Source organism: Primulina tabacum, chromosome 17, assembly GCF_025594145.1.
Source record: "Primulina tabacum isolate GXHZ01 chromosome 17, ASM2559414v2, whole genome shotgun sequence".
In the NCBI taxonomy this organism is placed as follows: Eukaryota; Viridiplantae; Streptophyta; class Magnoliopsida; order Lamiales; family Gesneriaceae; genus Primulina; species Primulina tabacum.
The window spans coordinates 11,737,798-11,750,336 of NC_134566.1; the positions used below are offsets into that span (position 1 = coordinate 11,737,798).

A 12,539-nucleotide genomic window follows, 5' to 3' on the forward strand; every position below is an offset into this window, starting at 1 on the left:
CCCTTCAATGGGCAACGGAAACAATGCAGAGAAACAAACTTGCTCGATTAATAGACTATCATCTCCCAAAGGCAACAATATCTTTCCGTCTTCAGTTATTATCTCTCTCGTGTAGAAACTTTTCAGCTCATCCATGTAGATGTCCAAAGATGAACTGAGAAAGCCCCGAGTCCAGATGACTCAACAACTTTAAAGACTTAAGAGACAACATCTTCCAAAGAATAAATTGATTTGAAATCGATTTCAAGAGCGTTCATGATACATGAACGGTGCAAATATCTTGAGATTCAAATGAGAGACAACAACATCTTTGGAATGAGATTCAATCTTATTTGTGGCGTCCGTCAATAGTGGTGGAGTTTTTCATTATTTTTGTAAAACTCCATCACATACATTAATTTTGAACTTTTATATTTAAAAAAAATTATTTATAAAAAAACTTAGTGACATGATCGATTAGGGGGGTCATCGTTGAGCTACTATAGCTTGATTTTTGAAATATTGAATACCGATGAATTAAATCGAGTTTGGTTTTCAAACAAAGCAGAAGACACTCGAAATAATCATTCGTAGAAACTGATTAAATATTTTGTAAATCATTTAAAATAAATGCAAGTTGAATGAGAAAAAAATATTTTGGTTGAAGCATTTTATCAAACACTTGATATGCAATAATTTTGGTATTTGTAGAACACATAAAATTTTTCAACAATGCATCTTTAAAACTATGAAAATGATAAGTAAATGCAATAAACAAATATACACGAATTTGTATATGGATTTTCGAAGACTTCAAATGCTCTTACGTCACCCATTCTTCCCCTTAAGAAGAATTTACTAGAAGACTTTGATTTATACAACTACTTGTATAAACCCGATCCGGAAGGGCAGCACCTAACTAGAACTCCTAGCACTCAAGATTGTAGGCAGCACTTCACAATCAGCATATTGTTTAATGTCTCATATGCAAAGACTACATACACAAGTTTATTGTCTTTGTGCAAGACTCACTCAACAATATTTGAAGTTCAACTCTCTTGTATATGTGTGAATGATTGTGTGTGAGGAATTTATCCTTTATAGTGTACATCTCAAATGTATCATCACACAAGGGCTTGTGCTCTCAACTAGCTGATTTTTTCATGCTAACTGCTCATGCTTTGAATCATCTTCAAAAGCTCTTGTTTGATATGCTAGATGTTATATTTATAGGCCCCAACAATGATATATATGTTAGACACAAGAATATGACCGTTTGGAAAGTTTCTGTACTTTTTCTGAAATTGCAACGGTCAAATTCGCCTTGCTGGGCATTTTCTCGAATGGTCAACTCTGGTCAACTGGACAACTTGTTCTGTTCAACTGGTCTTCAGCGGTCTGGTTCAGTCTCAGCTGGTCTGGTTCAACTGGTCTTCGGCTGGTCTGGTTCAGTTTCAGCTGGTTCAGTTCAACTGGTCTTCGGCTGGTCTTGTTCAATTTCAGTTCAGTTGGTCAATTGAAATCAGCGTTGATTTCAATTTGTGCAGAACCACTAGCTTAATCGTCATTTATTAGCATCTTAAGCTTCGATTCAGACTTTAACTTCTGAAGATGATTTGTAGATCATTGTCTTACCTTTTCAACGCATACTGAATCGATTGATTCTAATAATCGAGCTGAGAGATATGAACAAAATACCTCAACTGCTCATACCAAACCGATTGTTGTTTTCTTGCAATCCGTTTGATAATTCAGCGATCAGTTAGACCTTGATAACATCCGAATTTGCCCAACTGACGTGAAATACGACTTGTCCCAAATTGCGTTTTCTAAACAGACCAGTTGACGGATTGTCATTTGAATCATCCAGTTGAGAGATATCATAAAAATACCAAAAATTGCCAGAAATTTAGTTTGTGCAGAATTTAGTTTCAGTCTGCTTCTTGTTTTAATAACTTCACACTTAAGTAAATATGTTAGAAACACAATAACAAATTTTGTTAACATCAAAATCAAGATTGAGAATATGAAATGTTCCAACACTTAGAAAGATGCACATTTGAGATGTTATAAATATCTTGAGAGGACTATTGATTTCTTGGTGTTTCGCTATTAAAGTTGAAATTATTTTCTTTCTTTCAATTTGTTGTCTCATTTGTGCATCTCAGACTATTGTCAACTTTGATTTCCTCAGCATATACGTATTGGATTAGATTTACATTCTAGGATCAAAGGTAGCAATTGCATGCGTAATAAATCTCAGAAATAAGTATATATAAATGTTTTTTCTAAATTTATGCAATAAATGAGAAAACGTATATAAATAATGCATTTGACAAGATCAGAAAATACATTTGAAGTAATGGAGTTGTGTGTTTATGTTATTGTATTTAATTAATTAACATCGAGTATTAGTGAGAAATGTATGCTATATCGCGAATATATATATATATATATATATATATATATGCTTTATAGATTCAAATGAAAATATTCATTAGTTTGATAATAAAAATATAATTTCCACCTATTAAAATAGTATCCTTATTTCCGTTTCCTGATTTTATAATAATTGAAATTTTTATATTTTAAAAATTTACATAAACTATTGTACCATATTAACATACCAAATTTAGTTAAATTTGTTTGATGTGTAAGTCTATATGCATCATTCATACATATATGTTAATTTCCATGATGCAACGATTATGTATATTAATGCAAAAATAAATTAATTTTGATTAAAGCAATATGGATTAATTTTATTCATATTATATCAAAAAAATCAATTTATAACAATTATTACAAGCTACTATAAATATGTTTGTCTCCGCATATGCACACACCTACCCACAGTACTGCTTCCATGTTCTCAATCTCTTTAGGAAAAATGAGGCTGAAAATGGAGGTTGCACAAGGGGACGAGGCTTCTTTCTTATTCTCCATGAAACTAGCCTCTGCTTCAGTGCTGCCTAATGTCCTCAAAGTGGCGTTGGATCTTGACCTCTTTGAAATCATGAATAATAAGGGGCCCGACGCCTTTATTTCACCAGTAGAACTCGTCGCAGAAATTCCCACCAACAATCCAGAGGAGCATAACATGGTGGACAGAATCCTCCGCCTGCTCGCGAGCTATTCTTTTTTAAATTGCCGAGTGAAAACTCTGCCTGATGGCGGCGTTGAGCGGGTTTATTCCTTGACTCCGGTCTGCAAGTTCTACACCAAGAATGATGATGGAGTTTCTCTAGCCCCTATGTTGATCATGAATCTAGACAAGGATCACTTGGAGACTTGGCAAATATCAACTACATATCAACCTCTACAAGTAATATATATTTGTGTGTAATTAATCCTTAATAATTGTATGTGTAGGTACCACCTGAAAGATGCAATTCTCAAGGGGGGAGTTCCTTTTGAAAAAGTATATAAAATGAGCGCATTCGAGTATCACGGCACAAATCCTAAATTTAGCAAGGTTTTTAATAGTGCAATGTCCAATTCTTCGACAATTTTGATGAAAATAATTCTAGATACCTATGAAGGATTCAAGGGTATGGGAACTTTGGTCGATGTTGGAGGTGGATTCAGTGATTCCCTGAAAATGATCATATCCAAGCATCCAACTATGAAGGCCATTAATTTTTATTTGCCCCATTTTATTTGAGACGCACCATCTTATGCAAGTACATGAAATATTTGTGTTGGTTCTTTATCATGTATTTTAAAGTGGTTCCATTGAAATATTTGTGTTTTGAGACCACCTTTTAATTTAATTAGATGGTTTATGTGAAACTCGAAGTTGGTCGACCTTTTTGTATTGACCAGGCATGGAGCACATAGGTGGCTAGACATGTTCGTTAGTGTTCCGAAAGGCGATGCCATTATCATGAAGGTAAAATTGTTTTCATCATATAATTTATATATATATATAATAATATAATTATATATATATATATATTTTATTGGCAGCCAACTTCCCCTATTTTCACCATTTTGTTAGTCTTCTAAATTGTTCAATAATAATAATAAATGTCACACCTGGGTCATGTATGTGGAAGCATGACTGCAAAATAGCCTTTATAACAACTACTTTATATATGTCATTGTTTTTACGAAATACTTAAATGATATTACTATGGAAGTTCATTGTAAAATCGAAAGCTCTTTTAAATTTTTTTCTTTTCAACGTGAGAATACAGGGGAATCATAAGAAAAGTATATTTTATTCAAGACATATAATTAAACAGTTGTTCACATTAACTATCCACCCAATTTTAAAAAATAGTTTTTTCATAATTCTTCTTCCCAATTGTTTCTTACAACTTTATAATAATATTTTTATGATTATTTTCTGATTAGACCGATTCAATTCTTTTTTTAATTATATCCACCGTGGGTTTCTTCATGACTGGAACGATACACTTTGCTTAAAAATACTGAAGAGGTGCCATGAAGAAATTCCAAATAACGAAAAAATAATCGTTGGGAGTGATGTGAAATCCCGATTTTTTTTTTCCGAAGATAAGTATATCAAGAATTTAAATAATGAGATAATTTATATATTTGATATATATTTATTAATTTAATAAACTAGAGAAATATTGTAAAATCCAGCAAATTCTAAATCATTTATTTATTTGTACTCAAGATGGTATTAATTTATCAAGGATTTAGTTATTTTAAACTCTTCAATAATTTATTTAAGAAGTAGTTAATATAAATAAATATATATACCTCTGTATATGTATATGTATCTTGGGATTTAGATTTAGTTAAAAGGATAATTAATATAGATATATGTATTAGATGAATAAATATTGATATATGAATAGGAGATAATATAATTTTGGAAAATATATGTATGCATGATTCTCGAATTGAGTATATAAGTATATATAATTTCGATTCTTTTAATATAGGAGTAAATGATATTTTCAAAAGTAAAAGTATACATGCATATATGCATGGATTTTATTAATAAGGGATTTTATTAATAATGGAAGAAATATCTTTGGAATTATTGAACAAGTATCAACCCGATTACGGTAAGATTTTTATTCACTCACATATAAATAAGAGGGCATATGCATTCAAAATTTACACCTTCCAAGCTCAAAATTTCGAGCTCATCTCTCTCTAATTTTCGAGAATTTCGTCCCCCGAGGTGCTGCGAATAGACTAAAAATCTGCCGACATTCTGGAATTTCGTCCAATAACTTCAAGCCTCAGAATCCAATCTCCACCGTTCAAAAATTACTTTCATATGTTTTGAACAACATATCAAACTTTCAGTCAAATCCAACAGTTAGTTTTTTTAGATACAGTCATTTCAAAATTACTGCTCAGATTCTACGTCGAAACAGCATATCTACGGTTTCTTGTCCATAATCTGGTACAAAAGAAGTCCAAACGCAATCTCCACCATTCATATTTTAAATAACATATTTGAGAACGTGCTGTACAAGTTCGAGCTTGATCCAACAGTTCATTAAATCGAAAACGTGCATGAAAGTTGGCTGATTTTTTGGGAGACAAATTTCATCTTGTTCCTTCAACTTTTTCTTCAAGCAAGATCTAAGGTAAGTGAGTTTTTGCTATATTATAATTTGCACACTTGTCCTTCGTAAGTGTGTTTTTGTTATATTACAATTTGCAGACTTGACCTTTGTAAGTGCGCTTTTGTTATGTATATATTATTTCGTAAGTGAGTTTTTGTTTGTCAGACTTGTTCTTCGTAAGTGTACTTGTTTTAAAATATGTTGCGTATGAATTATTTCGTTTTTGAAAGTTTGTTCGAGCATAATTCCTTGTTCATTATATGTTTTCTTCAAGATTTGTCAAATTATATGTTCAAAGCATTGTTAGGATTCGATTGAATATGGGAAAGGATTTCCGAACTATGACCCTTATACGGTGGGATGGTAAACGTTGTACGGCCTCACTCCATAGAGGATTAACATATTGGACATGGCCTCACTCCTTAGAGGATTAACATATAGGAGACTGATATCAGGAAATCATGGAAATGAGATGAATTTCAGTGCTATACAAATATGCTATACGAGATGATATGTGATGACATGTTATGATTATGAAGTATGAATATTCGTTATTATTCAAGTTAGGATATGCTATGTAAAATTTGAATTCAAGTATATGTATATGTTGCTTCATGTCTCGAACCGCCCCCGCTTCCTGAGTATTTTCTCAAAATACTCACCCCTTACTTCCGCCCCACCAAGATAAGAACGAAGAGCAAATAGATGAAGATATGCAAGAAAAATTTTGGGGATGGTAGAAGATCTCGAGTTATCCCAAAATTTTTAAAGCTTAGTTTATGTTTATTGCTTCCGCACTATTAAAACATTTTAATCAGTGTATTTTGGGTATTTAAGTTGTAAAGACGATTTTTGTTGATTATGAGAAATATACTGGTTTTGGTATATACTGTACTACGAGCCTTGTTGTTTGATGATTATGTGATTATTGAGCAACGCCGGTGTCGACTAACCCCGATCTCAGGGCGTGACAAAGTGTATTAAATATTTAAGTTTTATAACAAATTGTATAAAAAAATATTTGTTTTATAATTGCATTATTCTTGTTATTTTTACATGTTTGGAAAAACAAGAACAACTTTGGATAGAAAAATGAGAATGAGATGATACTTAAACTTGTATAAAGTTGATTTCAATGTTCAAAATATTGATGAAAAGCTTGAGATAAAATTCTTATCACAATTATGGTCAAATTGAGCAACAAGTGAAAATAGTACCAATGGAATTACAATTTTACCAAACTTGAGTATTTTTACCATATCTGTCCAAATACTTGGTAAAAAAAATATAAAATTTTTACCAAACTTGAGTATTTCTGACTATTCTGGTCAAATTTCTGACATGATACAAGACATAGCAGCATTTTCTGACATCAAATACAGAAAATTTCAATGTCATGTTAGCATTTTCTCACGTCATATTAATATTTTCCTGTATCATATCAGCAATCCGACGAAACAAGATTTAAAAAAACCAAAATTATTTTACCAAAACCAAAATTATTTTCCCATAAAGTTAATTTATACAACTATTGTGGCTAAACCTACAACTTAGGTGGTGTGTTTCCATTATTTTCCTTGCACGAAGATACCAAAGAAGGATGTGAAACAAATAGCAGAATTTTACCGGCCCACGTACAAGTGAAGCTTATCGCCATCCCCAAGAATCAACTAAATGGCATATCTCAAACGGAGGCACAATGCTCGGTTAATCGTGGGAGAGAAGAAAAACCGGAAGTCATGGAGATGAAATAGACTCAATAAAGTTTTAAGTTATGGAAACTTGGAGCCATAGTTGTAATTATTGCACAATTAATTAATTTTGAATCATGTAAAATTAATTTACACAATTTAAAGTTATGTGCAATGCCCGAATTTTGAAAAATGTGGCAGTAGAATGGAATAGATAATGGAGGGGTAGAATCAAAGGTGGAATTTGAGCTAAATAGGTAATGGAAGTGCAGAAATGGTATGAAAAATGTGGCAGTTGTTGTGGTTTTTAGCATAATGTTTTGTATATTGATCCATTTGATGTGAGGCTACTTCCATTAGAAAGATAAGACATAAGGCTATAACTTTCCTGTTTTAAGTTTTGTTCAAATCATTAGGGAAGACGAGCCAAAAGCGCCCCGAAGTGTGTCATGCGTATCGTCGTTCCTACAATGACACATGTTGGGAGATTGAGCATAACTTTTTACTCAGACCTCCAAATGACATGAGGCCAATTGAAGATGCAAGCCAAGACATAGGGCTACAACTTTCCAGTTTACCACTTTTCCTAATTTCTAAGGAAAGAGGCGTTTCGGAATCAATCTTTGACGTAGCTGTGCGCAAAGCGCGCCCGAGCGGAAAAAGATGTCCGCCCGGGCGGGACTTATTCGAAAATTTTATATTTATGGCCGAGAGTTCCGCGCTCGAGCGGAAAAAGATGTCCGCCCGAGCGCCCAGCAAGTTAAGAAAACGTTTTTGGTGTTTGGGAAGGCATAAAATCGAATGGGATCATCTTTTTACTCATTTCCCTTCTCTTTATTTTCTCTTTATTGGTCTAGAGCTAGGGTTCTTCATTCTCCTTCAATCCAATTTCTTCCAAGACATTAATATTTGATCGAAGCCTTAATATTTGCTTGGAGATTAGAAGTTCTTCTCCTCAAGAGTTTATAAGCAAGGTAAGAAAGCTTATTTCCTTGGTTTAGTGATTGAAGGGAAAACAATGTGTTGTTTTGTTTGAGTGTTGAGGTAACGTTGTTAATATAATGATTGATGGTATTATTATAGTATGTATTGATATTTTGAAAAGAAATGGAATTGTAGAGGAGTTAACTCTTTAGCACGCACGTCACGTGTTTGACAAAATGATTCAATGAATGTTTTTATGTCATATTACGGTTAAGAAATGATATGGATTCCTTCTTTACACTATTGTTGGGATTTGAGTTTTCTTGAATATCCAAATTGCGGATCTTGATTCGAAGCATTATTGAATTAATTATGAATTTTGTACAGAAATTGCTATGTTTTGATAAATGATCCGAGTTCTTGAGTTATAATAGAATTTAGAGGTTCAAGACTTCTCACCTACACATTTCGATCTTCTTTTGGTAATATTTGAAAGATATGTTACGGTCGGTAACATACGAGGTAAAAGTATCATTTTTATTTTAAATTGAAAACTCTATGGCTCGATGAACTATTGGTGATTTGATGATGATTGTTGTATTGAGATTAGTTGATTATGATATCGAAATGATGATATTGATTTGCATCATTACATTGCATATTGAGCCACTTTTTGATTCAGATTTGATATGGCGGAGGTCGCCTGGATTTATTGATTTGTTGGACGTATGGGGCTATAGTTGAGTTGGCATAGTGTATGCGGAGGTCGCTGCTATGGCCTGAACACTCTCTATAGGCGCACCATAGTCCTGGGATTGTAGAACACAGCACCCCACCCCGAGCGGATGAGTCGGTGGATGTTGTTGGGTGATTCTATTCCCTTGGGTACCCTATGACCAGATGATTCACTTGATCTTGAGATTTATTGATAGCCCACAACTTCTGATCATGCATTGCATTATATTGCATCTTTATGAATTTTATATGAGATATTTGAAATGTTAATTCTCATATGTTATTGATTGTATCATACTGGGTTTATACTCACCGGCACATCGGCTACCTCTTGTTTTCATGTGCTTGACGGTAGGTGAGGCGAGGTTGGGGAGGCCAGAGTCCAGCTCCAGGTGAGGAGATACGAGTTAGAGTGGGATTCTCGGGTCTTTGGAGCTATGTGATGATGTTTGGATTTCTTTGATTTACTACTTTTTGTTGGCATGTTGAAAATTATATTTCAAACCTTTGAGACCATTAAATTATTTTGACGATGTTTATGTGAATTTGTGAACCACAAATTACGTATTTATTAAATCATTTGGTTTGTTACAATTATAATTATTAGTATTAGATATCGGACCCGGGGCCCACATTATGGAAACTTGGAGCCATAGTTGTAATTATTACACAATTAATTAATTTTGACTCTAATTCAAGAGAGAGAAAAAATAATCTAGATTTGAAATATCCATACATGTTCTCCTCATGGTAAAATTTTACATATGTAATGTCTTTTGATTTATACTGGCGAGGTGATAATTTATAGATAATTTCACAATTGTGAATAAATGCCCATTATCCATCCGTATACATATGGGTGGGCGTTTTTTTTCGGGTATCGAATACCCGATCCGACCCGATTGGGTAAAAACCGACCGGGTCGGGTATTTTTTTAAAAAAAATGGGTTCGTCGGGTACCCGATACCCGAAACTAATTTTCGGGTTCGGATTCGGGTATTTTATCGATATCCGATCGGGTATCGGGTACCCGAAATGTTTTATTTAAAAAAAATTTATGGGTCTATCCATCTAAACGTGGTTGGACTGGGGAACCTTTCGGTCTTGAAAAAAAAGAATGAAGGTAAAATTTTTGTTTCTCTGAAGTTACATGAACCAGAACCAAAGCGAAGGAAGTAATCAAATTCTGTGGGTGGGCACTAAAATTTCAAGTTAAAAACGCTTCATTCCATCTAATATTATCCAAGTTTTTCTTTATTTCATGGCATTTTTGGAACCATGCCTTTTTTTGGAATTAATGTTATTCTTTTACCCATTTTTTGTTTCAAAGTTGTTACCTTACCAAATATAATTTCTAAAAAGGATGCGGTTTGTACGAATAACAATAATGATTTTTTAACATGTTATGCATTTGTTAATCGTTTTGATCCATATAAATATTTATTTATAATCAGTTCTATTTTTTAAATCTGTTTTTAGTATAAAGAATAAGCTAAATATAAGGATTAGTTTGTTTTTTTGTGACTAGTCATAACCCGATATAATGACAAATGACTAATCATAAAATGATATAATGACATGATATTTTGTGAAATGTGAAAAATACATGTGTTTTTTTAATTTACTAGTCATAATATGATATAATGACTAGCCATAACTCGATATAATGACGTGACTTTTTGTGGAATGTGAAAAATATATATATTTTTTTAAAAAAAAAACAAAAACAAAAACAAAAATTTCAATCGGGTACCCGAAAATATCCGATCATTTTGGGTACCCGTTAGTCGGGTATCCGACATGATCCAAACATTTTTTCAAAAAAATTCTTTATTTATAAAATCTGATGTAATTTACCTTTTAAAAAATGTATCTGTAAATAATTTGTTAGACTTAATTTAATTATGATGATGAGAGCCAAAACCAGTAGGACATGATAGTAAAAACAGAAGACAACATAAATAGCAGATGTACTCGTATCGCTAAAACAGAAGCAGTACTTATCGACTACTGAATGGCTTGTAAAAGCAGAAGCAGAACTTAACGTCTTTCGTTTGAACGATACAAGTTTTAAATGTTACCGTTACTTTATCTAGTACTGGTATTACTTACACAATTTAATGCTGTACGAAGTCATTTAACACACCTTACTAGTTTTGGTATAAAACAAAGACTGATTATTCTGAAACTTTCCAGTATATTCTGTTATGAACTTGCATACGTATTAGTCTACTCTCATGGGTGTATTCGTTGCAGAGAATTGCTGACTTTTTTAAATAACAGACTTCTGTGGAGTTGATAGATTTCTACTTAATATTGCAGAATCTCACATATTTTTAAAGATTTTCACAGAATTTTGTAGATTTATTTTGCAGGACTTTTATTGACATTTGTATATTTTTCATAGAACCCTATGGATTTTGTAATTTATTATTATGATTTTTTAAAATTTATTTGAACTAACAATTTAACGTGAATAAATTTTTATTTATTTCAAATATTTCTCTCTCTCAATATAATATTTTTTACATATTGATTTTACAAAAGAAAATAAATAACTCAGTACTAAATTTATTGCAATTAAACTTCAACTATTCAAATCAACATGTTTATTTAAATAATTAATATTTTTTAAAAATACATAACAATAATTTTCAATATTAATAAATAATCAAACTTAAAATAATTTCATTCATTTTAAATAAATATTCGTATAAAAATATATCAATTTTGTTTTTGACAATATGTCAAACAAAAAAAACAACAAGACAATTATTTGTAACTGAAAATAAATAATAAGTATGTTAAAATATTTGTAATTAGGGTAACTTAAAAAAATTTTAATATATTTAATTTATTATAGTTATTCTTATATATGTGTGTTGATAAAATTCTAAAATTATGTATCAATCACACACACACATATATATCATTCAAGTTAATGAAAAATATCATGAATAATTAACTATCAAATGTTATATAATAATTAATAAAAAAATTAATTTTATTCATTAAAAATAATTATTATTTTCAATTTATATCAATAAAATAGTATATTATTTTCAATTTATAGATCAATAAAATATTATAAATTTTTTATTATGCAGTGTAATAATTTTTTAATAAATATAATTTAAAATTTTATGAGTTTTCGTAGCTGAAACTCCAAAAATAAAATGAACGATATTAATAATTTTGATTTTTAACTATTGTTAACAATAAAAAAATATGTTTTTAAAAAGCACAAATAAAGGAAAAATAAATGGAAGAGAAAATAATGCAAATTTTAGTATTTGTATTGTATGTGAATTTGAGAAATTTCTCAATTAAATGTACATCTAAATCTTTAGGTTGATAAAAAATACATTGTTGACAATTTATTGTTGTACCTTAGGCTTTAGTTATTGTAATTAATAGAATTCCATGAAGTCATTAAAAGTCTACTGACATTTTGAATACTATAGACTTTAGTAAAATTTTTAAAAGTTAAGCTTGAATACCACACGACTTTCTAAAATTATATAAAAGTTTACATTGAATACCATTAAACTTTTATAGAGTATATATAAAAGTTTAGATTGAATATCTCTAGACTTTTAAACTCCATAAAAGTTATTGAAAGTCTAGAACCAACACCCCCTCAGTGTCAACT

The 12,539-nt window shown here is 31.2% G+C and overlaps 1 protein-coding gene across 1 annotated transcript; it reads left to right on the top strand.

Annotated features, from left to right (window-relative positions):
• The first annotated feature begins 2,869 nt into the window (after nt 1-2,869).
• LOC142530484 (caffeic acid 3-O-methyltransferase 1-like) lies at nt 2,870-3,643 on the top strand. The gene is made up of 2 exons (XM_075636318.1): nt 2,870-3,273; nt 3,352-3,643. The coding sequence occupies exons 1-2, from the start codon at nt 2,870-2,872 to the stop codon at nt 3,641-3,643; spliced, it is 696 nt and encodes a 231-aa protein (XP_075492433.1).
• The last annotated feature ends 8,896 nt before the right edge of the window (nt 3,644-12,539 follow it).